The sequence below is a fragment of the Amphimedon queenslandica genome, unplaced genomic scaffold (assembly GCF_000090795.2).
Source record: "Amphimedon queenslandica unplaced genomic scaffold, v1.1 AMPQUscaffold_12940, whole genome shotgun sequence".
Taxonomy (NCBI): domain Eukaryota; kingdom Metazoa; phylum Porifera; class Demospongiae; order Haplosclerida; family Niphatidae; genus Amphimedon; species Amphimedon queenslandica.
In genome coordinates, this window is record NW_003546824.1 from 6,215 (window position 1) to 33,843 (window position 27,629).

The following is a 27,629-nucleotide window of genomic DNA, read 5'->3' on the forward strand; positions in this document are numbered from 1 at the left end:
ACTTGTATGTAATGAGTAGCTATGAAAAGAGTTTTAATTTAAACACAATGGTTCTTTATTCTATTCTTACAAATAATTGAATTGTCTTGAGCTTTAATGCTCTTCTTTGGATCTAATATTTTTATAGTCACATTATAGTGTCTAAATGGCATCAACTGGTCCAAAGTGTAATTTATCATCATTTGATTATCCTCTATTTTCACTTCACTAACATTAAGTTGGTCTAGGTAAACCTGACCATTTGATGAAGCTTCACAAAAAATTACAGTGCCATTGCATAATAAAGGTAAACACATTACCTAAATAGTTCTTTGCATTGATTATTGCATATTTGTAATTCATACTTGTATCAAAACTGCAGAAATGCTCCTTGAGAAATAAACAATTTTTTCATCATCAATCAAACAACCTATAACAAATATAGTTCATTAAAAAGATTTTTGATAAAACTTACTTTGTATTTCATTTTTTCCAGATGCAGTGGTAGTTACAGATTTGTACTGTGCAACAAATGCAGTCACATTGACATTGTAAGTATCACATTCTGTGATATTAGCAAGTTCGACTGAAGTGTTGAATACAGTTTCATTTAATATGAGAGCATGGTTACTATTGACAACAAGTACATTATAAACGAGAGATGCAGCAGAAACATCATTTGAGTAGTATATAGGAGGTAACCAAGATATAAAAAAGTAGTTATCCATAGTAAAGTTTAAAGTCAAATCTTCAATGGATGTTACACCTAATATGGCCAAAAATAAAAACATTCAATACTATTATGTTTTTACCTTGAATAGTAAGCACAACTTCAGCCAGCACGGCATCATGAGGGTTAAACGATATTATAATACATCCAATATGAATTCCATCATTAGTAGGTAGAGTATTGATAGTTAGAACTGATGATAAGGTGCTATTACTGTTGTTGTTACTGATCGTTAGATTTCTCTCTTGTTTGACCAAATCAGTAATAGAAACACCTTCTATTAGCCATGCCAATGCATCTCCAGTTCCAATGCACTGAAAACTAACTGATGTGTAAAGTGGAGCAGTCATTGATATAGGAGCAACTGATATATCTGAGATGATTTGTAAATTGATCTCTGTAATTATTATGATTTACCTGCTCCAGTTACAGGCCAAATAGTTAAAAACAAGACAGAAAATTTCAGCACAATTGAGATCATCCTTGTCAAATTTATTTACTATGTTAAAATCTACAGTTTCATGCACTTATAAAAGCATAGAAGTTATATTAAGTGATACTAGTTATCAAGAGTAAATGTACTCCTGTACAAGTTATGCATTCAATCATAACATGCATTTGAGATTTACTAGAATAGTTATCAAAACTAAAAAACTGACAAGCAATTTGTTCACAATACAATGATCACATAATGACCATTGTGATGTACAATTTGCTGTTGTTATTGTACACGTACATGTATACCATGTAAGTACAGTACAGGTACATGCACACATGCAGTATTTGACACAAAAGAGTGGATAACAACAAGTTATTGAATTTGAAAAGTTGCTTTGATAAACTATGTTTTCCCATGTACAAACACAGCATTGAAAGCAGCTAGCAGCCTAGCATAGGTACATAAATATCATGACATGTGTAGTGTATATACTGACTTTTTTTGGGAATAATGAATTAACAATTTCAAAATATACGTATAGTGGGTAATTTTGTGGTGCTTTATTTTTGTGGTTTTGGGGCTTACTACAAAATTTCCACCCCCAAAACTATTGAAGTACCATCATCTCTTTATAGGCTATGTAAACTGTGAACCACAAATTGCCTAACTGGGAGCAAACCACAAAATACATGCATTGATCAACGAAAATAACTTGCTATTATGGTAATGGGTTGAAACCATGCAATTAGAAAATGGCTGCTTGATGTGCACTTGGAGGGTCTATCTATTAAGAATTCAAAGCACATTTATTAAACGCCACTAATTTATGATATTTACAATCTCCTTACACAGCTACACCTTCATGTATTCTTAGTAGTATGGTACTGTAATGGCTACTATTTTTTAAATGAGATAACAAGTTAGTTCTAGCATATTGTGCCTATTATGAAAACACTCTATTGAGGGCTGTATACATAGTAACACACAGGTATAGCATTTATTATCTATGTACACATACACTACATAAATGTGTACTAATAAACTAACAGCAGATACTACACAACTTATTATTAAGTCATTATTTGAATGCTATTCATGAGCAATATAAACATTTTTATCCTACAACAATAAAAATGCTACAGTGTAGTTCCGACTAAGTTATGTATATCATTACTTTGAATTACTGGAATGTAAGAATTAATTCATGATTCAAAACAATTTCCTTACAATGTGATAGTATTATTCATAAATAGTATGAATATGTCTGTAATGTTTGGGTGGGCTATCATCAATGCTATCAAAGACAGTCAATAATCTAAATCACAATCGTTGCATAGTACATTGTGTATATGGTTGTCTTGGTAACATGATTAAGTCAATTAATGTTAAAATTTGAGACAGAACAAAACATTACATACAAATAATTAAGAACCAGTTACTATCATAATGATCTAAGCTTCTTAAGCTGCTCTTCTAGTTCACACTAAATAGAATAACACAGCAGATAAACTGTACTCTAGTTTGTATTAACTTGCGTTTTCTTGTAGTATTGAATTGTAGCGATGAAGAGATGTTGTTGATTTTGTACTTTTTCATTCTTCACTATGAAGCTCACTCTCTAACTCAATCCTAATAGTATAGTTAACAGAATGATAAATATAATGTCAATGATGGCCCTATAAGCTGCTAAAATGTTCTAGTTGACACTGATTGCAAACTGCATGTACATCCGTGTACATGTACAAGTTACATGTACACATGTACCATTAGTATTGTAACTTCATTCTAGTACTGGAATCAGGTCAAGATTGAACCACATGCAGGAAATTGATAATACAACATTCAATACAATGAACATGTACCTCTTTTGATCTAACTGCCCCATCTCATACAGCATCTTAAACCTTTGTTCTACATACTACAAATGATGATAGAAATAAATGAGATAGGTTGCATGTACCGGTACTTGTTAATCAGGATCAAGTCCATCAACATGAAGGATTGGCTTGTTTTGGCTCAATAGACACTAACATATCGTCAGAAGTACTTTCAAAATTATCATCAACTTTAAAACTAAAAACAAAAATAAAATAAACTTAAAAAAAAAGAAAACTAAATATAGGCAAAACTATACATACAAGTATATGTACATGTACATGTGTATGAAATACAAGATATCATAGTGCATACCTGTCAGGATCAAAGGCAACAACCATCTGATTAGGAGGATGAGAGCCTGGTCTTCTGATCTGATGTATGTCTGATGATGGTGGTGGCTTCTCCACTTCAGTTTTACTCCTTCGACCTAATATGAAGGAACAAATGACTTCAATCATAATACACATGTACATACATGTATCAACACATTTACCCACTAATGATACAACTATATTTGTATCACGAGTGGGAAAATGTATTGATAAAAAAGTACATGTACATATTAAACTAACAAGTTAATAGTGGTTCATTTTTAAATTTGTACGGTACTCCCTTTAGTTTCTTTAAAATCCCATCAAAGGACAGTCTATCAACAGGTTGTTGTGCCCAACACCTAACAAACACATCATGTATCAATGTACATATACATGTAGTATTATCAATGTACACATGTACATGTATATACCGTACTATTATACATACTTTGTCACTAGCTCCCACAGAAACTTTGGTATACCTATGATAGTGGGCATCCTTGCTCCTAATAGTAGGAGAGAGAGGGAGAAACAGAGACAGAGACATAGAGGGAGAGAATGAGTGAGTAGACTGAGTACACATTGTAAATGTATTATGTAAAGGCTATTAAGTAAGATTGAGTGAGTACATATTGTACATTAGAAGCTATGATTAATACCGTAGGACAATTAATATTCGCAAATATTAACTGCTCTACGGTAACTACTCACCTGCATGTACACATCACACTTGTTTGAATGTTTACCTACATGTACATATACAATTGTACACAATTATTTATTCTTATCACTTAATATTATTAATTCTAAAATAATGCCATACATCCCTCAAGGCTTTTATTTTTCTAACATTAATTTGGACAAAGGCTTCTATTAAAAGTAGCTCCCAGCTTCTAACTGAGACACTCTTTATTTATATGAGAAAGGCTTCCATTCTATTTTTTGAATAAATAATATATTGGCATTTTAGAGAAATAAAATCCTTAAAAAAGATTTACAGTTATAGCAAACTAACAAAGGAAGTGGAGCTGAGCTTTTATCCTTCTAACTAGCAAAAACTTTTAATTGTTATTTGCAAAAAGACCTGTATCTATTGTTAATGACACAGCCAGTTTAAAAATAAATTGACAAAATTGAAAACACCTCAGCCACATCATTAAAGGCGGATTTACAATATGACATTAGGCTAGCGTACCGTCAATTTTTAATCAAAAGCATGGGCAATTTGACCTTTTGACACATGCTTTCCGCTAGAATAGAATCAAATCCTACTCCAGCGTCAACGTAATGTCAAGCCTATTGTAATTATTGTAAATCCGCCTTTAAGCATGCATAGTGTTTAAAACTACTGTACGTTGAGGAATGTGACGACTTTTAATTATGGGTACTATAATCAGCAAATTTTATTAATACCACCCCCACAAAATCTACCATGTGTTAAAATTACAAAATTTAGTAACTACAACTAAGCCACTTTACAAAATACAGCACAAAATACATAACAGTTATCACTACTGAGTGATTTGATTGCTCATAATTTTATTCATGAGCAATATGTACCCATAAACATGTTTACGCCACAACAATAAAGAATGCTGGCAGACATCATTCAAAGGAAATTTAATTTTAGTATAAAATTATTCATGAATGAGTCAATAGTATGAATATGATAGGCATGTTGGGTGGCCTGTCAGCAACAATAAACAGTGACAATATGGGATTGCATAGTGTAAATCAGCTTGATTGATTTAGATTAATTCAATTAATGTTAAAAATTTTGAGACAGGACAAAACATTACATACAATAATTAAGAACCAGTTACTATCATAATGATCTAAGCTTCTTAAGCTCCTCCTCTAGCTCCCGCTAAACAGAATAACACAGCAGATAAACTGTATACTCTAGTTTGTATTAACTTACGTTTTCTTGTAGTATTGAACTGTAGCGATGAAAAGATGTTGTTGATTTTGTACTTTTTAATTCTTCACCATGAAGCTCATTGTCTAACTCAATCCTATTAATGTCACATGTAATGTCAATGTGTGTAATGCCAATGATAGAGCTACTAGGGACCAGCCCCTTAAAGTTTACTGATACACTCGTTTAGAATAAACACAACTCTATACATGTACATTGCAATGAATCAGTTCATAGAGCAACACACGAGGCCGATTTGGGTTAGTCTTATGCTGTCATTTGAAAAACTGATGTAATGGGTCTACGATACATGGTACAGTACATCTAAGTTAATCTAGCTAAAATAGACTATAAACTACATGTGTATGTACACGTACACACTACTAGCATTGTAACGCTTCACTGGAATTTGATTAACAGTCTCAACTCTGACATTATAATAAATAAAGCAGATGCAGCTCACTGATAATACAATATTCAATACAATAGTTACCTCTTTTGATCTAACTGTCCCATCTCATACAGTATCTTAAACCTTTGTTCTACATACTACAAATGATAATAGCAATAAATGAGATAGCACTTTATAGAGATTGCTTACTGATTTGTATTGCATGTATACTTGATATGATTCTTGATTTCCTTCTATTGGAATGTATGGCTATACATGTACAATGTATAATAAGAAAGGAAGAAAAGATAGAGAATATACCATAATTATAATGTATATGAAGAGTATAAAAGGAAAGAGAGAGGAGAGGATAAAGAGGTACATGTAGTACAAATAAATTGAAATAATCACTAGATTATTAAATTATTACTTGTCGATCAGGATCAAGTCCATCAATATAATACTGAGATGAAGGATTGGCTTGTTTTGGCTCAATAGATACTAACGTATCGTCAGATGTACTTTCAAAATTATCAACAACTTCAAAACTAAAAAAACAATAAAATAAACTTTAAAAAAATAAATATAGGTAAAACCATACATATGTACATGTACATGTACGTACACATTAATAAGTACAATGTACGTACATACATATTACAATGAAATATATAAAGAAGTGCAAATTATCATAGTGTATACCTGTCAGGATCAAAGGCAACAACCATCTGATTAGGAGGATGAGAGTCTGGTCTTCTGATCTGATGTATGTCTGATGATGGTGGTGGCTTCTCAACTTCAGTTTTACTCCTTCGACCTAATATAAAGGAATGAATGACTTGAATCATAAAATATACATATACATTTAGTTGTATCATGAGTGGGTAAATGTACATAAACTAACGAGTTAATAGTGGTTCATTTTTAAATTTGTAAGGTACTCCCTTTAGTTTCCTAACTATCTCATCAAAGGACAGTCTATCAACCGGTTGCTGTGCCCAACACCTAATGAACACATCATGTATTAACAAACACATGTATTATTATATTCTTACTTTGTCACTAGCTCCCATAGAAACTTTGGTATACCTATGATAGTGGGCATCCTTGCTCCTAACAGTAGGAGAGAGAGAGAGAGAGAGAGAGAGAGAGAGAGAGAGAGAGAGAGAGAGAGAGAGAGAGAGAGAGAGAGAGAGGGAGGGAGGGAGGGAGGGAGAGAGAGAGAGAGGGAGGGAGGGAGAGAATGAGTGAGTACATATTGTACATTACTTAAGTACCTTTGCCTATTGTACGGAAGACATTATAAGGATGAGGCTGTCCCTCCTGATTGAGATCAAGAGTTGGTTTGTGTCGTGTGATCATCTCCCACAGAGTAACAGCAAAACTGCATCACATGATAATCACATGACAATCACATGATTAATAACTACTCACCTGTACACATCACACTTGTTTGAATGTTTACCTACATATAAAAGTGTACACAATTATTATTTTTATCACTTAATATTATTAATTCTAAAATAATACCATATAATCCCTCAAGGCTTTTATTTTTTAACATTAATTCAGACAGAGGCTTCTATTAAAAGTAGCTCTCAGCTTCTAACTGAGACACACTTTATTTATGTGAGAAAGGCTCCCATTCTATTTTTGGAATATATTGGGATTTTACAGAAAAATAATTTTAGATTCATGCGAAATTAACTATAATAAATGCACAATAGTCTTCATTACATTCCACTAGTAGTAGTACATGCAGTGCCATCATACCTTCTATTACTTCAGGTGCCAGGTAATAAGGAGTCCCAATGAATGTGTCAGCAGATGTTGCATCAAGAAGTTTAGCAGTTCCAAAGTCACAGATTTTCAAACATCTTCCATCATCAAACAGGAGCATACTGCGATTATAAAAATATGCATACATATCAGAAATATTGCAAAAATTAAAAATTATCAATTATCTACAAGCAATTTGTGATAAAATACCCTATATATAGCCTATAATAGCCTTTGGCTCAAATTTTGGAGCAACTTTAAAAATTCATAAAAAATTTAATTTTGATTGGAATCAACTCAAACTTTCTACACATCATAAGAACATGGATATGTATTAGAAAAAACAATAAAAATAGAAAATTCTCACATTTTCATTTTTGGTGAAATTTGGCCGAAGACTCTGTACTATAGTACAGGGACTTTAGCCCAATTTTCGAGAAACTTTAAAAATTCATAAAAAATCTAGCTTTAATCGGAATCAACTCAAACTTTCTACACAGCATAAGTACATCTATATGTATCAGAAAAAATTATAAAAATGGAGAATTCTCTTCTTGCCATTTTTGACAAAATTTGGCTGAACACCCAATTATAAAAATGGAGAATTCTCTTCTTGCCATTTTTCACAAAATTTGGCTGATCACCCGTACAAGTACTTTGGCTTGATTTTGGAGCTACTTTAAAAATTAATTTAAAAAATCTAATTTTGATAAAATTTCTATAACTATGAGCATTATCCTCTTTTAACCAAATTCATGAGACAGTTTGTATTATGGGACACTGCCGGTAATTTCAATGATAAGATTTGAAAATTCAATTACCTCAAGTGTCCCATAACTGGTGCATGCATCTATTCTATGCGCATATTATAGTAACTTACTTTGGTGGCTTGATATCTCTGTGTATGATACTGTTATGATGGCAGCATTCAAGAGCAAGGGCCAGCTGCAACGTCCATGACATAAAATGATTAAAATTATAATCATACTCCTTCTTAAGCTCATGTATTACTAAAGCAGAAAAGAGATTACATAAAGATATAAATTATGTGTACAAATGTTCTATTATTACCAGCACTTCAGATGGCATGTCATAATAATATACCGTATAGCGGGAAATTTTGGAGGGAATTAAATTTGGTGAATTTGGCATTTTGAAAGCTATTTTGCTAAAAAAAATCCACCATTTTGAGCCATTATGCGGATGCTCAATGGCACGTGGCTACAAATTACCAAATTAAAATTAGCCAACCACCAAAATTTAGCAATTTGCCAAATTTAAATCCCTCCGAAATTTCCCGCTATACAGTACATTGTACATGTACATCAATATGCATCAAAAAATGTAATAAAAATTTGGGTGATTTTGGAGCCATTTTTTGAAAACAACTATGCACTATAATAACCTTGGGTATTTTTCAAAATGTTTGCATTTTTTAAAAAAAGGCCGTAACTTCAACATTTGACATTGGAATCAGCTCAAACTTTCTACACAGCATAAGTACATCAATATGTATCAGAAAATGTAATAAAAATTTGGGGTGACTTTCGAGCCATTTTTTGAAAAAAACTATGGGCTATAACCTTGGAAATTTTTTTAGAATTTTGGTGTTTTTTTAAAATAGCTGTAACTTGAAAAATTGAAGCTGGAATGAGCTCAAACTTTCTACACAGCATAAGTACATCAATATGTATCAGAAAATGTAATAAAAATTGGGGGTGATTTCGGAGCCATTTTTTGGAAAAAACCATGGGCTATAGCCTTGGGTATTTTTTAAAAAATGGCTGTTTTAAAAAATGCTCATAACTCGAAAAATATTTGTTGAAATTAGCTCAAAATTTCTACACAGCATAAGTACATCAATATGTATCAGAAAATTTAATAAAAAAATTAGGGTAATTTTAGAGCCATTTTTCAAAAAAAAAAAACCATGGGCTATATAGCCTTGGGTATTTTTCAGAATTTTGCCAATTTTAAATGGCCAAAACTCAAAAATTCGAAGTTGGAATTAGCTCACTTTCTACACAGCATAAGTACATCAATATCAGAAAATGTAACGAAAATTGGAGGTAACTTCACATGCATTGTTACACATACTACAGATACATGCACATGTGCATGTAAGTTCATACTTTTATCAAGAGAGAAAAGAGCTATTTCCATGACCATAAACGTCTATGATAAGAAAATCATAAAATGAAGAGAGAGAGAGAATTCGTCATACCTGTGGGCCTTCAGTTCCTCTGGCAAACATTCTAATGATATTTGGATGTTTAAGTGATTGAAGATGAGTGAGAGCCTCAATCTACACTAACAATAAAAGAAGAGCTAGCGCCGGCCATTCCTCACCTCTCTTTCAAAGGAAGGATCATCTCCTATTGTCTTTGAATTGAAATACTTGACTGCTACTTGTCTAGAACGCCATTTTGCCTTATACACACTACCAAAGGCACCACTGCCTAGCTATAAAACACATTGTAAAGAGAGTAATTCACAGATGAAGCCTCTTACCATCAATTTATCCTCCAATTGATTAGGAGCAATAACCTCCATTTTTATATTAATTAGCCCCACCCATAATCATGAAAGTCAGCCACACCTTCTGGGCCTGGCCTCTCTTGAGTTGATTGAACTCATTGAAGAATACAAATTGCATGTACTAGTACTGTTCAATACTTATCATGCACACACAAAAACAAAAGAGAGAGAGAGAGAAAGATGAATAAAGAGAAAGGACGAATCTGTGAATAAAAAGAAAAAAGAGAAAAATGAGGAGAGTGCATTAGAGAAGGTACTATAATAGTAAAACTTTGTAGCTACAATACACTGATTTTAGCTTTCTGATTCTCTAATTTCCTAACAAAAGAAAGGTTAAACAAAATAAATGTTTGTTTCATTATTTTTGATCAATCAAAATTGGTGTGAGCAACAGTACAGCAAAAGGGATTGAGCCAATGACAATGCATATGGAGAGGTGAGGATACTGATTTCATATATTTGAATGAGAATGACGTTTTGAAAACTTAATATAAAAAACAGTATTTCAATAAAAATTTTGAAATCTGTAATATCTATTGTTTGACTATTAGTGGTTGCAACAGATAGGATTTTTATCTATGTTTGGAAAAATGGGGCACAAATGAAACAAAGGAACTATGGCTTAAATCAATAATGAGTAAGGCCATTATTCTTACAACTCATTGGCATATCTGGGGACATGCACATATCATAAATCCTGCTTCATATCCTTGTATGACATCTACCTACATGTACATCACAACTACTTCCATATGGCAAAATGGCTATAGTTTGCTATTCACTTGTACAAAGTCATAAACTCTTAAATATTGTTAATTCAAGCTATTCTTTAGAGGCATTTGCTTACTATTTCTTTCAATTCCATCAGCTACAGCCTTCTCTCCCATCTTCCTTAATGCTTGTATTAATGCATCATAAGTTCTATTCTTTACATTATCTCTTTGTTCCAACCATGCTGTTAAACACTTTGTTAGACATCCACGAACATCATCTTTGTTATTTTCCTTAATAACATCAAGTGTACGAGGAAGCAGACCCAAACGAAGACCAAGAAAATAATAATCAACACCAGAATATCCATGATCCCATAGTAAATCAAGTATATCAATAAGATGACTTGTATCTAATGGAAAATAGTATCATTCTTAGATGTAGATTAAAGCATGTTATATAAATTATACTTATAACATTATATTTATTATTTATATTTATTTACCTAATTCAGTGGGTTGTCCTCCATGTCTCTTGCTAGGTGCATCTGATGCTTCTACTCCTAAAAAATACAAATAATTTTTGCTGAAAAATGATTTAACATTCTGAATAACGAAAGTGATACTAATGGTTCATATATAAATTTATTTTGTCTTACGTGTATATTACTAACCTGGACTGGAGATTTGATCACTAAACCAGCATCTACAGCTATCATCATCACTTTCCAGTACTTCACATGGTGATCGGCAATGAGTACATATGGTAGAAGAATAATCTTCTTTGACAATGCAATAACATTGTTCATCTGCTGCACACTTGAATGCAAAGATGTGATTATCATCAACGTCAAGATTTTTGCTGCTTCTTTTGATAGCTTCTATGACTAACTTACGAATTTGAGGACAAGCTTTCTTGCAATCATAAAAACATATTTTGATATGTGTATAGCAATTTACAATATCTATAGTGTACTTTTTCTTTTCTATGTAAACATGAAGTGACATGGCATCATAATATCTGTAGTATGATTTGCCTACTGGAGTGAAGTCTACATAATCTCTTTGCTCCAAAAGGTGTACAATGGTTAAAGGAAATAGCCCTTGTGGGATGGCTAAAGTTTTTGTGCCGCTATTGCCAATCTGCCATGCTATAAGAAGTGGTTGTATCTTCGTTGAAGGTTCTTCGATCTTATCACAAGATGGTAATGAGCAAGGAAAGAAATAGTGTCCTTCTTCTTTGTTTTCTACTTCTGCAATGATGTGAAGGTGTTTAAGAAGAGTGATCATGTGAGATGGTTGAAAATCATTGTTAAAAATTTGTTTACCAATAATTGCTAAAAGTTCTTCTTTAAAAAGACCTAATTTGACGAGACTATTCTTCTCCCCAGGAGAAGGAGGTGGATCAGCAATGGACTGTATCTTAGCTTGACTAACATAAGTGATAGCTATTAGACGTGAAAGAACATCGAGAATTGGTTTAGGATTAATGAATATTAAATTCTCTAGTACATCACCATAATAAAGAATGATAGTCACATTGTGTAAATATTGCAGAGCTGTAATGATATCAGATTCTTCATCAAGTCTAAGAGATTTACCAATCTTAATCACTTCTGTTTTTGTAAGAAAACTTCGTTTCTTCCTCTCAGCTTCTAACTGTAGTGATATCTCAAAAGTAAACAATCGAATCGGTAACTTAATTGTCATTTCGACTCTACAGTTTGAAAGTTCAGTACAAATTTCCATGCTAGCATCTTCTCGTTCTTTAGATCCAGCAGGGAGCATTGTATTAACTGGAAATATAATTGATTCTTGAGGTGTATTCCAAATGACACTTTTAAGAGATAGGTTAGAGCTATTGATCAGACTTTCATTCATTTCTTTGAGCTTTTCCTCAGTTACCAACTCTTTACGAGTACCAAGGATAAGATAATGATGGTGTTTAGGCATGTCAGAGACATAAGGAAATTTGATGGGATTCACCATGGCTTCAGAGCTAATTGTTGATCGAATTATACTACGATTAGAATAATGCAGCTTTGTTTTAATAGGAAACATATTTTGACTAATGCGATATTGAAAATTGGACTTCTCATCTAGACCTTTAGTGAGATCAATGGTGATAATATTCAGTGCAGCTGCTTTTGTAAAAAGAGGCAGCAACTCTCGATATGCAGGTTGACCACCAGAATCAATAAAATACACCCAATTTGCGTTTAACTTTTTAGATTTTCCAGTTTTAAAAGCATGCAAAATTCTTTCACCAACTTCAGTATTGGTTAGTTTATTCTCAGTTGATATATTCTCAGTTGATATCTTTTGGACTAGTTTCTTTTTGGTTGGCTCATTCTTGGTTGGTTCATTCTCAGTTGGTTCAGTCTCACTTGACTCACTCTCACTTCGTTTATTTTTGGTTGGTTTTTTTGGTGGCTCGTTTGTTGCTGGTTTTTCCTCTGATAATTCATCTGAACTATCAGATATATCATCTTCAGACCTTGGTACTTCATCTACTTCTGTAGATGCCAGCTGATGAAGTAAATCTTCAATATCAACCTTCTCCCACTTTCTATTTTTATCATCAATAGATATTCTTGTTGCTTGAACAGCAGGACAAGCTACTGATGTACTATCAGTAAGTTTGTCCCAAGGTGGTGGTGGCTCATTAAGTAGGAGGCGTTGCGAACATGTTTTACCAGCTCCAGGTGCACCATGCATATTGATACGAGTAACTTTTAGCTCAACTTCCCCTTCTTTAAGCCAATTTTCTATTCCTAAAAATTAATGAACGTAGAGCATTTAAGGGCAAGCCTAAGCTAGTAATCATGCATGACAATTAGCAAATCATTATGATAGAACTGCATGGAACAAGCAAAGCATTGTAAATCAAACATAATTACTTTCTTAAACTCTTAACTTTCTCTTGCTGCTAAAAAAGCGTATCTGCCTTATTTTGGTGCTAGAAAGCTGTTGTTACTCATCATTTTTATTTTATAATTTAGCCAATCCACTTTCAATGAAAAATGACCACCATATAATTCAGGCTTGTGCCAAATACAAATACATGTACATGTAAGTAAAACTAACGAGATGATAATGGCTCATTTTTAAATTTGTAAGGTACTCTCTTTAATTTCCTAACAATCTCAGCAAAGGACAGTCTATCAACAGGTTGCTGTGCCCAGCACCTAATGAACACATCATGTATCAATGTATATACACATACTATTATACTTTGTCACTAGCTCCCATAGAAACTTTGGTATACCTATAATAGTGGGCATCCTTGCTCCTAATAGTAGGAGAGAAAGAGGGAGAAAGAGAGGGAATGATGAGTGTATGCTACTATTAACTTAAGTACCTTTTCCTATTGTACGGAAGACGTTATAAGGATGAGGCTGTCCCTCCTGATTGAGATCAAGAGTTGGTTTGTGTCGTGTGATCATCTCCCACAGAGTAACAGCAAAACTGCATCACATGATAATCACATGATTAATAACTACTTACCTGTACACATCGCATTCAAATGAATGTTTACCTACATGCAGACATGATGTCCACAAAATTAAAAAGTACAATTACTACTACTAAAGATATTTGATACTTTCTACAGAACTACATACTATTAGTTAATATACATGTATACATGCATATAATAAAATCATAACAGGAAAAATGAAAAAAGGTATTTCATTAATGCAGAAGGCATTATACCTTCTACTACTTCGGGTGCCAAGTAATAAGGAGTTCCAATGAATGTATCAGTAAATGCTGCATCATCAAGAAGTTTAGCAGTTACAAAATCACAGATTTTCAAATGTCTTCCATCATCAAATAAGAGCAGACTACAAAATGATAAACAATTATTTATTACTACATGTACATGTATGTTATAGCTAGAAAATTTGGAGTGTCAAAATTTATGGTGAATTGAGTCAATTGACTCTAAAAGAGGCTTAGAGGTTAAAATTTTGGAAAAATTTTTAACATTTGCCGAAATTTCAACTACATGTATGTGCATGCTGCTACAAAGCCCTATCATAAAATTTTGGCAAATGAATATCAATTTGCCAAATTTACCAAAATTTTGCTCCACCAAATTTTCTAGCTACTGTATATACTACATGTAATGAAATAAAATTTCCAATACATATTGATGAACTTATATCATGTAGAAAGTTATACCAATTCTGGTGACTTCTTAAATGTTATTGACATCTAATAATAGTACTTATTTGGTGAAAAAAATGGCCAAAAAATTAGGTTTAAAACACTTCAAAATTTTTATTCCACTCTTTGATACATGTACATGTACATATTGATGCCAAAGTTTTAGTCATTTCAAATCAATGCTTTGACTTAAAGTGGCTATGTTAAAAGTTCAAACTACCTAGGGCTTCGACCCCAGGTCATTCCTAAGATTATCTATAATTGCATGTGAACAATTCCATTTCTTCTATACACATTGTATTAGAGAAATAACAGGATTAAGACACTTTAGCAACCATCCATCTACTGTATAGCGGTTTTTTTGAAGGATAAAAAATTTCGTGGATTTTTCAAGATTCACAAAATTAAATTCCTTGAAAATCAATTTAATACGGTACAAGATGGCAGAATAGTGGAAATTCGCAAAAAATTAATTCTGCCAAATTCCAGATACAGGTCATTTGTGAAAATTATTATCCTCACAAAACTGCTATATGGCATGCCCATTATGTAAAGTGGGTGTGGCCAGAGCAAACAAATAGTGGTTTTTAAGCTTTCTAGCAACAAAATGAAGACACCATTTGTAGATATTAGACTAAAGGGAAACAGGAAACTAATGTACGGAGCCTGATCTCAAACTAATTATCAGGAACAGTTATACTAATGTTCCATGATAATTTTATTATCATGGCTGTATATACATGTATATGTAACTTATAAATAGGGGCCAGGGGGGATGGGATAATGTACATGTAAAAAAGGTTCCTGATAGAGAACAAGTTTTAACAATTGCTTCTTAAAATCTATTTGACATTAATTTCATTGTTTTTAAAATTGCTATTAAAACATGTACCACAAGCAATTGGGGCCAAGTACATGTACATTGGTACTTGTACTGAAGTCCAACACCTCTCTGAGGTACTTGTACCAAGATTTGTGTGATTGCCCCCCCCCAATGCAAACTTCATACCTATGCCTATGGCTATGAACATAACCAGGATTGGAAACAGATCACATGAAATTAAATTTTAACTTAAATTTTGCTAGTTGCCATTTCTGACATACAAACAGTTTGCTTGGCAGTTGGTGCAGCCATACTTGCGTGGGTATGTGAATGATATTTTGGTTCCAGTTCAAATCAACTGAGAACAACTATATACACGTACATCACAAGTGGGAGAATGTAATCTTAGAAATGATCTAGGGGCTTCAACTTCAGGTCACAAAAAGACCAGCCTTTTGCATGGGTTCCTCATGCTGAAAGATTATATGTAAGTCAATTAAGATATCTCCCAGTTTCATAATTATGAGCATTCATGCATGTTCTACTCTTCCACCAATCTCCCCATTCATTTGTAAATCTATATTAAAAATTTATTAGTGATTTACTTTGTTGGATTGATATCTCTGTGTATGATACTGTTATGATGGCAGCATTCAAGAGCAAGGGCCAGCTGCAACGTCCATGACATAAAATGATTGAAATTATAATCATACTCCTTCTTAAGATCATGTATTACTAAAGCAAAAAAGATTACATGAAGTTATAAATTATGTGCAAGAATCTTTAACAAAATATTCTAGCATGACAAGATTCATGTACATGTATGTAGTAGCATACTTTTATCAAGAGAGAAAAGAGCAACTTCCATGACTATAAATGTCTATAACAAGGAAATCATAAAATGAAAGAGAGAAAGAATGTGTCATACCTGTGGGCCTTCAGTCCCTCTAGCAAACATTCTAATGATATTTGGATGTTTAAGTGATTGAAGATGAGTGAGAGCCTCAATCTACACAAACAATAAAAGAAGAGCTAGCTCGATCATTACTCACCTCTCTTTCAAAGCAAGGATCATCTCCTATCGTCTTTGAATTAAAATATTTCACTGCTACTGGCCTAGAACGCCATTTTGCCTGATACACACAACCAAAGGCACCACTGCCTAGCTATAAAACACATTGTAAAGAGAGTAATTCACAGATGAAGCCTCTTACCATCAATTTATCCTCCAATTGATTAGGAGCAATAACCTCCATTTTTATATTATCTTTCTTATTAATTAGCCACACCCATAATAATAAGAGCTAGCCACACCCTCCTGTCCTTTTCATCGTTATTAATTTTTAAGGAGAAACTTATTATTGTACAAAAAATGAATGATGAGCATAATGAAAAAATTATTAAGTTAGACGTCTCAAAAATGATTGAAGAACACAAATTACTGTTCAATACTTATCATGTTGGGTAAAGCATGCACACACAAAAAAACAAGAGAAAGAGAGAGAGAAAGAAAGAAGATAAATAAAGAGAAAGGATGAATCAGTGAATAAAGAAAAAGAAAGAAAGAAAAAGAAAAAAAGAGGAGAGTGTATTAGTGTATAAAGAAAGAGAGAAGATACTATAATAGTCGTGTTAATTCGTAAAGAACGTCGCTGAGGATACTAGATAAAGAAGGATCTAAAGCGTCAGACATACCAAGTGTCAGCACACGATTACAATAAGGAAGGAAAGAGATCCTGTTCACTGGAACCTTAGCAATACAGTGAAGAGTGACGGCAGCACGACGTAACATGGCCAGTGAGAGGGCACTAGCATCATCAGCATATTGAGCTGACATGTAACGCGTCTTAGAAATATTAAGAGACGACTCCAAACACTCCAACAGCAAAGGGAGGGTCATCTTCTGCTGGCCTATCATACGACTAGCCCCTTCACTACCTTGTGCCAAATCAGAGAGAAGTACCAGTGCAAACTGACGAACGGCAGGGTACTTCTTTTGACCTACAAACTGGAGTAGCGTAGAGTACACTAAATCAAGGCGTGTTAGAGGAGGGGTGGCCAGTATGAAGTCGACGTTTGCTTCCGAGATCGATATTTTAGCGAGAGCCTCAACGACAAGTCTCTGAGGAGAGAGTGAATAGACCATGGCACTATCAGGGAGTGGGTCAGTGGCCACAGACGAGGGACACACTAGCCAGTGGAGCAGACCTGTTAACAGTGGATATGTGATGGCCTCAGGATATAATGAGAAATCAAGCTGGCCCCCGATATTAGCTAGTATTACAAACGTATTCTCGCGGAGGACATCCAAACAAGACCACCACCAATACTCCTCTGTGATAGTAGGGGAAGATAAATCAGCATCTAACCTATCTCCCCCTCCCTCTTCCTCCTCCTCCTCCTCCTCTCTGCTCTTAGCTTCAGAGCTCTTACTAGAAGACTGAGAATGCAAATGAACATGGTGTAGCAATAAAAGATGTCCTAGTATGATAAGGAGGCCTGGATGCTGTGAGAATTCGAAATCATTCCCCGGTATAAAGGAGAGGGACCTGAGTATATTAGACAGAGAGAGTGTACGATGTTTCAGTGCTTCTTGCTGTGAGGGTATCAGACACAATGGAAGTGGCTCACACTTTAACACCTCATTCTCTTCCCTCAGAGGTGAAGCAGGTTTAGCCACACTCTCAGACTCTTCCTCTTCCGGCTGTGGCGGCAGGAAGTATTTCTGTATAGGACTACGTGCCATTAGTCTCCTTGGGGTCTTCAAGTGTAGCAGAACTCTCTCAGTGAGGGCATCACGCTTCAAGAGCTCATCAACTTTAGTTTCGTCAACATGCTGACAGACTCTCTTGTCTTTCTCAAGCTTCTCAAGAGGGTGGCACTGTGGTAGTGATTCAGCAAGGACATCAATAATAGCAGAGGACTGTAAAAAGTGGCAGACGTGATCGGCCAGTCCTAATCTAACGTCATTAGACGAGTGATGATAGACGGAGGCGGTCGGGGAAGTGGAGTCTGTGGAGGCCGTGCTGGAATCAAACTTGTCCAACTGTTGGAAAGGATGACCAAATATCTGATAGAGACAAGTGTTGAAGTGATTGACTAGCGTGTTTAATAGACTGTGGTGGTGTTTTAGGTAAAAGAACCCGACAGTTCTATCATCATGAAGGAGTATCGTGAGTGTGTCTAGTGCCCAGGTTGATTCTGCTGGGAGCCCACACTTGAGAGACATCATGACATGCCATGGCTGAACATTACCTGAAATAAAGCAATAATAATAACAACAACAACAACTACAACAACAACAACAACTACAACAACAACAACAACTACAACAACAACTACAACAACAATAGTAATAATAATAATAATGATGATGATGATGATGATAATAAAATAATGTAATAATGTAATAATAAATTAATAATATAAAATAATGTACTTATGTATTGTGCAAGATCTTTACATGCTGATAATAATTAATACTAAGATATTCTAATTAGAAAGGCTTTAATAAGATTTGTCCACAAGGTTACACTCACCATTTCAATTTACACTTTCAGATATTAAATTTTACTATATACATGTATATATGTATGGGGAATAGGAAAAGTGCCAACCAGTGACTATTATGAAAATTACTCAAATCAAAAGCTGATGCACACACACACACACACACGTATAAATGTATCTAACAAAAGAAATACCCAAATAATTATCATTGAACTACACTGTATAGTAATTTCGTGGTTTGACAGTTTCATGAGTAGAACTTTCACAGTCAATTAGCTTAATTGGGAACACGCCTAGAACCCACAAATCAAGTAACAAAAATTAAGAAACTAATAAAACAATAAGTACAAGTAAAATAGGAATTTACAACATACAAATATTTTAAAAATTTACATACATCCATATGTAACCCATCAACTTGCTATGATAATGACTTTTAATGATAAATCCACTCAATCCAGTAGTTCTTAGTATTACTAGTAGATATGGTTGCATGTGAAAGGAGTACATGCTACTATCGACGCTTATGCTGTCCCACTATAAACATGTCTACCAGCTTCAAGTGTTTTCTTAACACATTCAGTTCATTACTACACGAAATGCCAATCATATGTACATGTACATGTACACAGTACACAGGCCAGCAAGTACAGGAACACATACAAGAACAACAACACATTAATGAAATAACAATAAAATACATTAAATATTGTATTAATGATTTAATAAAAATTAATAAAAACAAGTACAGTAATGAAATAATAATAATTATAATAAATAATAGAATGCTTACCACAATGGTCACAGTTTAATCGTCTTCTCTTGATGAGTTGAGGCTGGAGAGATTCAATGGGCTCCACTGGTCTCTTCAACTGCTGCTGCTGCTGGAAAAGAATAAGAACAATAAATTAAAAATACACAACATGTACATGTACATGAAAAAAAAAAGAAAGTAAAAATAAAACAATAAACTCATGTTTAATTACTAAAAACATGCTACATGTGCAGTATACACTTAAAAATAACATGTACAATCTGATGACTAACTTGATGGATTGGTGATGATTTCTCACTGATATCTTTCACTGATCCATGCTGAGGTGGAACCGGTTTAATATCCTTCTCCAGGTTCTTATGAGGAGGCGTGGTCATGACCTTATCGACGGCAGAAGTGGGCGGAGTCTGATTCGGAGCCCCTTGATCAGTGACCACAATCTTAATGGGATCCATCGGTACCGGAGAAGATGAATCAGACTCGCTCATAGCTCTTCCTACTGACACGCCCCCAGGGCCGGCCGGCGATGCTCCTGAAGACTGATGATGCTGCGTATGAGTGTGCTGCTGGTGAGGAGTGGAGGGACGAGGGGAGAGGGAGAGAGGAGGAGGAGGAGTGAACATCATCGACTGAAGGTGTGGCGGTAGAGGGGGAGGTAGGTGTGGTCTCTGTTGCATTGAGGGGTGTGTCCAGTGCCAGTCTCCCATCCCTCCCATTGCATGCTGGTTGTACTCATCCATACGTGAGCGCATCATCATGTTTGGATAATTATAGGAGCCGTCGTCGTGATAGCCAGGATACATACCGCGTGACATGTACAGGGACATGGTTTTCTGTTGGTACGGGGAGTAATCGGACATACCCCCGGCCCCCCCACCGTAATATCCCGGGAACCCACCAGAGTGGTGATGAACGAGGCCGGACTGATAAGGACTAGGTACCATTGGGGACTCACCCATTGATGGAGCCTGATCCCCTCCTCCTCCTCCACCTGGCGAAGACCAGCCGGGAGGAAAGGAAGGAGAGGGTGTGGTCGGCTGAGGCCCTGAACTAGACGTTGGTATCCCTAGGACTGACTCCGCTTCCTGTACACTGATATCTGGCAACGAGTCTTCGGAGAATATGACACTGTTGCTGTCCAGTAGTTTATCTAATTGTTGCTCGTCTTGATCCTTTTGTTGTTGTTGTTGTTGTTGTTTATTGGAGTCACTCTCGTCCTTTATCTCTTCGTTAGGAGGTGGGAGGGGCTCCGAAGTAGTAGACTCGTTGCTGTTACTATTAACAGTGTTAGCAGCAATGGAGGGAGGAGGAGGAGGAGGGTGGGAGGACTGGGGATGATGGGAGAGCTCGTAGTGTGACATGCAGTCACTGAAGTTGGTGTGACTGAAGTGACATTCGTACGGGAGGAGGACTTTGACGTAATATTCTGATAGAGTCCTCATGGAGGCTGAGCTCGGGTTGTTTGAAGTACAGAATGACTTGAGGACTTCTTTCCAAAGCTTCTTATCAACAACCTACAAACAATTAGAGAGGAGTACTCATAGTCATATTAGTACACTGAGTCTTAACTTATATACTACAGAAAGTACACCTTATCATAATGTTGAAATAAACTTAATGGCATAAAATCACATAGAGTATGCACACAGAAGCACAACTAGTGTGAAATACTATAGAAACTTATCACTTAACAACTATACATGTACATACATGTAGTATATTCACATACATGCACTCAGGGTTTCCCACAGGATTTGGATTGTCCAGTTGCTCAAAAATTGGGCCAAAGACCCTGAAAGACACTGTACTACTATAGTACAGAGTTTTCGATAAAAATCACTAAGAGAAAATTCTCCATTTTTATAATTTTTTCTAATGCATATAGCTGTTTTTATGTTGTGTAGAAAGTTTTAACTGATTCCGATCAATTTTGAATTTTTCTACAAATTTTTAAAGTTGTTAAAAAAAACCAGCTAAAGTCCCTGTACTATAGTACAGGGATTTCGGTTAAATTTCGTCAAAAATGAAAAGGAGAGAATTCTCCATTTTTATAATTTTTTCTAATGCATATACTTGTTTTTATGCTGTGTAGAAAGTTTGAACTGATTCTGATCAAGTTTGGATTTTTTTTACAAATTTTTTAAGTTGCTCCAAATGCCATGTACATGTATGTGTATATACTGTGTCAGCTTCATGAAGCATCATGCTGTTTAGCTCTCTTAGCACTCTTTGTGGGAAACCCCGCATGTAGTAGAACAATAATATTCAAACATGTACACATGTATATTCGATTACATTTACATGTATGTAAAGCTATGGAGTATAAGCACAGATGTACAGTACATGCACGATGTACACCAAAATAATTAGATTATGATGCTAAAGGTCATGCAGTCATTCACCCACACAGTTTATTAATCATGTAGCATCGTTGCATTGTGAATTTGTGAAACTGTCAAGCTACACAAATACGCATGCATCAATACCAAATGCAAACACACACACACACACACTAGTACTATACACTCTTGAAGAGAAATTAAATAAGAGAAAGAGAGAGAAGGCCAATAGTCATAGAAGAGAGAGAGCCAGTGAATAGAGTACACAGAGATAACATGTGAAGCAACAGATGGGACAGTGTGCTACTATGCCATAATCAGCCCATATACTATAGAGCAACAAGTGTTCCAATAGTACAAAGTACAGACAAACACACACACACATGTGTATGTACATATACACATGTTATTGTCAGTAATGTGTGTGTGTGTACATAAGGCTCATTCTACACATTGCAGACATCAAAGGAATGCCACTGCCTATCATACTGAAAGGTGTGGGCCACCACCACATGTTCCCATGCAGTCAATAACTGTGATATACTGTACCACTCACGTGTGTGAATCCACCTAGCCTTTGTACTGCTGTGAAAGTCTTATAAAGATCAAGGACACACTTACTGATGGAGGGAGGCTTTAGGTAAGGAATATCTACAAAAAAGGAAAAGTGAAATTGTATATAAGGAAAGGATCAGGAGATAAACCTCTAACTTACTCTTTTGGTCCATATATTTGAATATGGCATCAAGGAAATCTCTCCTACCAGGCTCATCAGACATACTGTACTGATTAGCAAGAGACTGTGTGTGAGATGTGCATTAATAAGAATAAAAGTGAGGTGGGCATTAATTAGAAAACTCACTGGATGAGTTCTGGTGACGGCTGAAAATGATGGAGTCCTCGTCTATGTAATAGTAATAAATAAATGAGGGGCGTGGTCGTGTGGGTGTGGTCTTACCTTTTTAGTAATTGCTGGACTGTTAGTAGAGGAAGTTGGAGATATCGACTTCTCGTGAGGAGATTTTGAAAAAGAAAAGGCTTCTCCGTTCTCAGTCGAGACTCCACTCCCAGCCACACCCCCACTCCCTCCGCTATTAGAATCCTTAAAACCTAAAATAGACTCAACTTCAAAAGGGCTGTGAGATGTAGGACGTGACGTCCCGTTTCCATGAGCACCAAGATCATTCTGCTGCTGTGGAGGCTGAAGAGGAGACGAGGAGGGCTCATTATTTGGAATAATACCAGGAATACTGGGAGTGGCAGGGTCGGGAGTACCCACGGCGTTAGGTGTACGAGGAGAGGCGTGGCCCATCGATTCCCCGGGCCCACCCACTGATAAGTAAGAGGGCGTGTTAAACTGAAAGGACTTGCTAGTAGTGGATAATGATGAATCATGTAAGGATTGAGGAGGAGGAGGGTTAGAGAGAGCGTCCTTGAGACTAGAGACAGATGAACCTTTTTGTAGTTCATTTGTAGCTCCACCCACTGCCGGCTGGGGAGACTGTGAGGACTGATAGCCAGGGGGAGGGGCAGGGGGAGGAGCATGATGCATTGCGTCACTCATGATCTCCTAAAATATAAAAAAAACATTTTATATAATAGATACATATAGGTACAGGTACACAATGAGAAAAATGTACATGTACATGTACTTTTGTGATTTTCATATGAAATGTAACTAATCAATGAATGTGAAAATAATACATGTGCATGTACAAAGCAACGATGAATCTGTTACATTAATTGTGCTACACAATTAGCTAAAATAAAAATAATTACATGCATACATGTAAAAGAAGGCTAAAGTATAATTATGAGAAAATAAACAGCCAAAAGAAGACATGTACATGATGTACATGTTAGGATGAATAAAAATAAATATTAATAATTCAAGCATGCATATACGTACATGTACATGCATATGAAAATGTACATGTACACATGAAATAAAGAAAAGTTATTACTATGTACCTGATGGCCACCAGACCAGCTCCTACCAGGGCTATTCAGATTAGCGGAAGACACAGAAGAGGATCCGTCCCATATACTGTTAGTCTGATGGGGCATACCATATCCATCCATTTGATGGTGAGGGTGAGGGGGAGGAGGAGGAGGAGGCATAGAGGGAGGTGGGAGATAGGACGACTGATGCTGGTACGCACCGACAGGATACATGTACCCGGGGAAACCCCCACCAGCCCCAGCACTGTTCATCATCTCCGGATGATAGGGCGGTCTGTACATTTGATCCTATTAAGAGAGGAGAGAGCGAGAGAGAGAAAAGGAAAGGGAAAAAGAGAGAGAGGGAAGGAAGAGGAGTATACAGAATAAAGAAAGACAGAGTGGGAAAGAGTTTAAGGTAAAATAAAGAAGTATTACCAGATTTAGAAAGAATTGATTTGAAGTGAAAAAACAAAGTGACAAAGGTCAACATGTGAGGCAAGTAAAACATACAGGGAATGGTTATAAGTGGAAAGTGGAAGACACACAAGGGAGACCATGAAGGGGGTAAAGAGAACATAAGAGGGGTAGGAGGGGAACACAAGTGGCACTAAGAAACCACAAGCCTTATTAACATTGTCCAGCCACTAATAATGTACACAATATGCACCTATCACTTCCATATAAGGGAAAGGACTGTATACTAGTGTATAAATGTGGTCTAGTCTTTATGCCAACTATACAGTTACACTTATATATGTATTGTTACTAGTGGGGATGGCGGGAATTACAAAAGTAGGGAGTTTCCCTAATACTGCTGCTAAGAAAGGCATGTAAGCAAACTAAACCCATTCACAAACTGTCTGCTGTCTATACCCAATGCTTTAGAGGTACATACAAATCCCTCCTAATTAGTGGGAAAGGCTAATGTCCTCACATACCTGCCCAGGGAAGGAATAGTCCGGCTTGTTGGTCATCATCGGCTTCTGCATTTGAGGGGGTACCATTCCCGGCGGGACCATCATCGAGTTCCAGGGCATATGTCCACCGTATAACGGGTCGTGCGGCGGCTTACCGCCGTACGGATTTAAATTAGGACGAGGCATACCAGGAGGGTACGAAGAGAGTCCTTCCGGCATCTTTGAGTGGTAATATTGATGGTAGGGGAACCTGGCCGCGTTCCTACCCATATCAGGGAGCCCCCTAACCGTCTGACCATCTGCAAACTGTGGATACATCTCTACAAAGACGGACAGGGGTGACATTAACACACATAAAGCGAAAGCTTATAAGCTTTAAGGCCAGATGATGCAGACGGAACGGCAGCTAGCTAACGCATTGTGGGATTTATGTCTTACTTGTGAGGAGTCTTGGTGCTCTTAGAGATACCTACGAAGCTTTCAAAAGATCTGTCTCTCTACTTCTGAGCGCCATTTTGCCATTGTGGGTAGATACCGTATACACGGCTCACTAATTACGGCCACCACGTGTGGATCTAATTAAACGAGCACTTCCTCTTTGGAGAAAAAATTACTTTTGCCATCTTGCATTATTTTTTAGTAATAATAATAATAAACAGAGAAAGAGAAAATAGAGAGAGTTCTTTTATCTTCCTCCACCTCCACCAGATTTCCCTTGCTTTGGCATCTTTGCTTTACCTCCTTTAGGTGGTTGCTTAGTCTGTGCTCTCAATTGAGCCTATCAACGTATAAACAATAACAAACACACAAACACTTCCACTCACCTTCTGTGCTCTTTGCTTCTCCTTCTTCTCAGCCACCTTTGCCTTAGCTGCCCTTATAGCCTGTTCCCTCTGAGCCTTGCGTACTTCAGGCTTCTGGTTCCTCTTCATTAGGATCTCTTGTAGCGTAGCACCTTGGATTGGTCTAGAGTGTTTCACCATGCGACGGGTTCGCTTCTTAGTGACCTCCTCCTGAGTGCCTTTCTTGTGCTTCCGACGGTATAATACTGTCCACGGGGTCTCTCGAGGATTACGCTTCATTAAATGAGACCTTGAGCACTTTCCACTAATGAAATTGTACACCTAAAAATAAAACAATGGATAATGTAGTAAAAAGACTACAAGTAGTCAAGTACAAGTACATAATCGTGTCTTGGTTATATAGAAATATTTATCATTATTACAGCTGTTGTGGTTATTTTACTATAAACATTTAAGCAATGCTTAAAACACTTGAAGGAAGTGATGATCATAATCGTCATTATAAAATGAAAGAAAAACAGGACAATAGAACTCTCATTGTACAAGTCTAATAATCAAGTATTACAATTACCTAACACAACATAAACCTCAGAAATAAAACATTCAAAAATCCTCATACTACACTGATTATTGAAACAGGCAGAAACTGATGAGTAATCATTATTAGAGTTGAATGAGATAAAAAAAGGAAAGACACTTGCTTGGTTCTTTATCATTAACATTTTTAATATTAGATAGTGACAACTTAAACAGAAGTCAAACTATTATCATTATTTGTTAATCCTCTTGTATCGATTTTATCAGTAACTCAGTGTCTAAATTCTGTAATGGTACATCTATGCAGCACAAGTAAGACCACCTCAGCTACATGTACATGCAGGTATGGTAATATTGTGTACTCCCATTCACCAGTAATGAGCTCAACATACATATTATGTATATATTAGATAAAAACAGGGCTAATTTATTAATATAATGACTGCAATGTAGTTACCTTTCCATCTATCCTCACATATCTCTTCCCATGGCCAGGATGAATCTTGTACCCACTAAAATTACACAATTCTACCCTATCAAGACAATATGCACATTAATGAAGAGGTTAGTATGAGCATACAGACTAGAGACATTACTAGGAGAGAGATGGAAGAAGATACACTTACTTCATTTTGTGTCCCTTTTCACTCTTGCACCATCACCACGTGAACTTTCCAGCCACACCTTCTTTGTAACCGCACCCTCTTCCACGCCTATTAAAATGGCGGCACCTATTGATGTTAAAATACAAGAGACTGAGGTTCGTGTTGAAGCTCCTACTCCTCCAGTGAGTGAGTCCTCCCGTACTGATCCTCCAAAGAGTCCATCAAAGACAAAGGGACCATCAATGAAGCATAAGAGTAGATCACAGACAGAGTCACTTAGAGAATCTGAAAAAGCACTTCAACAACTTTTGGAGGATTTTGAGGAAGGAAAGCTCAATGCTTTTGGTATGTTGCTATGACAATAATTGTGAACAAGGGTACCACATTGCAAAAAATAGAGCTCTTGCAGCATGAGCGTATTCAACCGGGAGAGCAGCTATGACTGCCTGGCAAGAATGTACATGGTGGAATGGGGAGAATAATTGGAATAAATTTTACAGTTGACACTCCAGGTTAAAGAAGATATAAAA

The 27,629-nt window shown here is 35.8% G+C and overlaps 6 protein-coding genes across 10 annotated transcripts in view; 1 reads left to right on the forward strand and 5 right to left on the reverse strand.

The window, feature by feature from the left end:
* Positions 1–2,684: 2,684 nt before the first annotated feature.
* On the reverse strand, positions 2,685–3,988 carry LOC105314389 (uncharacterized). 2 transcript variants are annotated; one of them, XM_020002310.1, is made up of 6 exons: positions 3,789–3,988; positions 3,599–3,699; positions 3,339–3,453; positions 3,115–3,221; positions 3,011–3,066; positions 2,685–2,777 (listed from the first exon to the last, which is right to left on the reverse strand). In XM_020002310.1, exons 1-4 carry the CDS (start codon positions 3,836–3,838, stop codon positions 3,137–3,139), a joined length of 351 nt encoding a protein of 116 aa, XP_019857869.1. In that variant the 5' UTR covers positions 3,839–3,988; the 3' UTR covers positions 2,685–2,777; positions 3,011–3,066; positions 3,115–3,136. The 2 variants fall into 2 exon arrangements, with proteins under 2 accessions (XP_019857869.1, XP_019857870.1); XM_020002311.1 differs by having other exon boundaries at positions 3,109–3,221.
* Positions 3,989–5,060: 1,072 nt separating this feature from the next.
* Positions 5,061–10,003, reverse strand: LOC105314390 (mitogen-activated protein kinase kinase kinase 7-like). The gene is made up of 16 exons (XM_011408543.2): positions 9,940–10,003; positions 9,778–9,891; positions 9,653–9,733; positions 9,561–9,603; positions 8,309–8,438; positions 7,423–7,550; positions 7,084–7,114; positions 6,927–7,033; positions 6,705–6,762; positions 6,554–6,654; positions 6,352–6,466; positions 6,080–6,197; positions 5,860–5,919; positions 5,752–5,807; positions 5,262–5,355; positions 5,061–5,207 (listed from the first exon to the last, which is right to left on the reverse strand). The coding sequence occupies exons 1-16, from the start codon at positions 9,979–9,981 to the stop codon at positions 5,166–5,168; spliced, it is 1,320 nt and encodes a 439-aa protein (XP_011406845.2). The 5' UTR covers positions 9,982–10,003; the 3' UTR covers positions 5,061–5,165.
* Positions 10,004–10,055: 52 nt separating this feature from the next.
* LOC109586134 (uncharacterized) lies at positions 10,056–16,929 on the reverse strand. Of its 2 annotated transcripts, XM_020002308.1 has the most exons (14): positions 16,884–16,929; positions 16,722–16,835; positions 16,598–16,678; positions 16,507–16,549; positions 16,275–16,404; positions 14,391–14,521; positions 14,184–14,214; positions 14,038–14,144; positions 13,911–13,968; positions 13,764–13,864; positions 11,351–13,450; positions 11,183–11,239; positions 10,814–11,089; positions 10,056–10,284 (listed from the first exon to the last, which is right to left on the reverse strand). In XM_020002308.1, exons 1-14 carry the CDS (start codon positions 16,923–16,925, stop codon positions 10,277–10,279), a joined length of 3,279 nt encoding a protein of 1,092 aa, XP_019857867.1. In that variant the 5' UTR covers positions 16,926–16,929; the 3' UTR covers positions 10,056–10,276. The 2 variants fall into 2 exon arrangements, with proteins under 2 accessions (XP_019857867.1, XP_019857868.1); XM_020002309.1 differs by lacking the exon at positions 13,764–13,864 and having other exon boundaries at positions 13,903–13,968.
* A 76-nt stretch (positions 16,930–17,005) lies between these two features.
* LOC100641060 (AT-rich interactive domain-containing protein 1B-like) lies at positions 17,006–25,729 on the reverse strand. Of its 2 annotated transcripts, none has more exons than XM_020002305.1 (10): positions 25,593–25,729; positions 25,176–25,474; positions 24,265–24,543; positions 23,252–23,863; positions 23,156–23,197; positions 23,009–23,093; positions 22,850–22,944; positions 20,227–21,468; positions 19,973–20,060; positions 17,006–18,924 (listed from the first exon to the last, which is right to left on the reverse strand). In XM_020002305.1, the coding sequence occupies exons 2-10, from the start codon at positions 25,470–25,472 to the stop codon at positions 17,288–17,290; spliced, it is 4,377 nt and encodes a 1,458-aa protein (XP_019857864.1). In that variant the 5' UTR covers positions 25,473–25,474; positions 25,593–25,729; the 3' UTR covers positions 17,006–17,287. The 2 variants fall into 2 exon arrangements, with proteins under 2 accessions (XP_019857864.1, XP_019857863.1); XM_020002304.1 differs by having other exon boundaries at positions 19,973–20,063.
* A 35-nt stretch (positions 25,730–25,764) lies between these two features.
* The window catches only part of LOC100640765 (60S ribosomal protein L24-like), a 3,081-nt gene continuing 1,216 nt past the window's right edge, over positions 25,765–27,629 (reverse strand). The window contains exons 1-4 of one of the 2 annotated variants that reach the window (XM_003389817.3): positions 27,121–27,211; positions 26,952–27,027; positions 25,979–26,278; positions 25,765–25,932 (exon numbers count right to left, since the gene is read on the reverse strand). In XM_003389817.3, coding sequence (XP_003389865.1) covers positions 25,840–25,932; positions 25,979–26,278; positions 26,952–27,027; positions 27,121–27,125 — 474 coding nt within the window. In that variant the 5' untranslated portion in view covers positions 27,126–27,211 and the 3' untranslated portion in view covers positions 25,765–25,839. Of the gene's footprint in view, positions 25,933–25,978; positions 26,279–26,951; positions 27,028–27,120; positions 27,212–27,629 lie in introns of those variants that run through there. The other variant, XM_020002306.1, reaches the window with a different exon arrangement.
* Positions 27,190–27,629, forward strand: part of LOC105314392 (coiled-coil domain-containing protein 28B-like) — a 2,747-nt gene continuing 2,307 nt past the window's right edge. The window contains exon 1 of the mRNA XM_011408546.2: positions 27,190–27,444. Within this exon, the coding sequence (XP_011406848.1) occupies positions 27,216–27,444 (229 nt within the window). The 5' untranslated portion in view covers positions 27,190–27,215. The remainder of the gene's footprint in view (positions 27,445–27,629) is intronic.

Excerpts from the sequence above, each read along its gene's own strand:
- LOC105314389 (XM_020002310.1), bottom strand. The coding sequence starts at position 3,838 with ATGCCCACTATCATAGGTATACCAAAGTTTCTGTGGGAGCTAGTGACA. Across the intron at positions 3,454-3,598 it reads AAATGAACCACTATTAACTT|GTCGAAGGAGTAAAACTGAA; the intron begins GTTAGTTTAATA and ends CCTTCATATTAG. Across the intron at positions 3,222-3,338 it reads GTTGCCTTTGATCCTGACAG|TTTTAAAGTTGATGATAATT; the intron begins GTATGCACTATG and ends TTTTGTTTTTAG.
- LOC105314390 (XM_011408543.2), bottom strand. The coding sequence starts at position 9,981 with ATGGAGGTTATTGCTCCTAATCAATTGGAGGATAAATTGATG. Across the intron at positions 9,604-9,652 it reads GAGGAACTGAAGGCCCACAG|ACGTTTATGGTCATGGAAAT; the intron begins GTATGACGAATT and ends TTCTTATCATAG. Across the intron at positions 7,551-8,308 it reads AGAGATATCAAGCCACCAAA|TATGCTCCTGTTTGATGATG; the intron begins GTAAGTTACTAT and ends TTATAATCGCAG.
- LOC109586134 (XM_020002308.1), bottom strand. The coding sequence starts at position 16,925 with ATGGAGGTTATTGCTCCTAATCAATTGGAGGATAAATTGATG. Across the intron at positions 16,550-16,597 it reads GAGGGACTGAAGGCCCACAG|ACATTTATAGTCATGGAAGT; the intron begins GTATGACACATT and ends TCCTTGTTATAG. Across the intron at positions 14,522-16,274 it reads AGAGATATCAATCCAACAAA|TCTGCTCTTATTTGATGATG; the intron begins GTAAATCACTAA and ends ATCATTTTGTAG.
- LOC100641060 (XM_020002304.1), bottom strand. The coding sequence starts at position 25,472 with ATGTATCCACAGTTTGCAGATGGTCAGACGGTTAGGGGGCTCCCTGAT. Across the intron at positions 23,198-23,251 it reads GTCCAGCAATTACTAAAAAG|ACGAGGACTCCATCATTTTC; the intron begins GTAAGACCACAC and ends ACTATTACATAG. Across the intron at positions 22,945-23,008 it reads CAAATATATGGACCAAAAGA|ATATTCCTTACCTAAAGCCT; the intron begins GTAAGTTAGAGG and ends CCTTTTTTGTAG.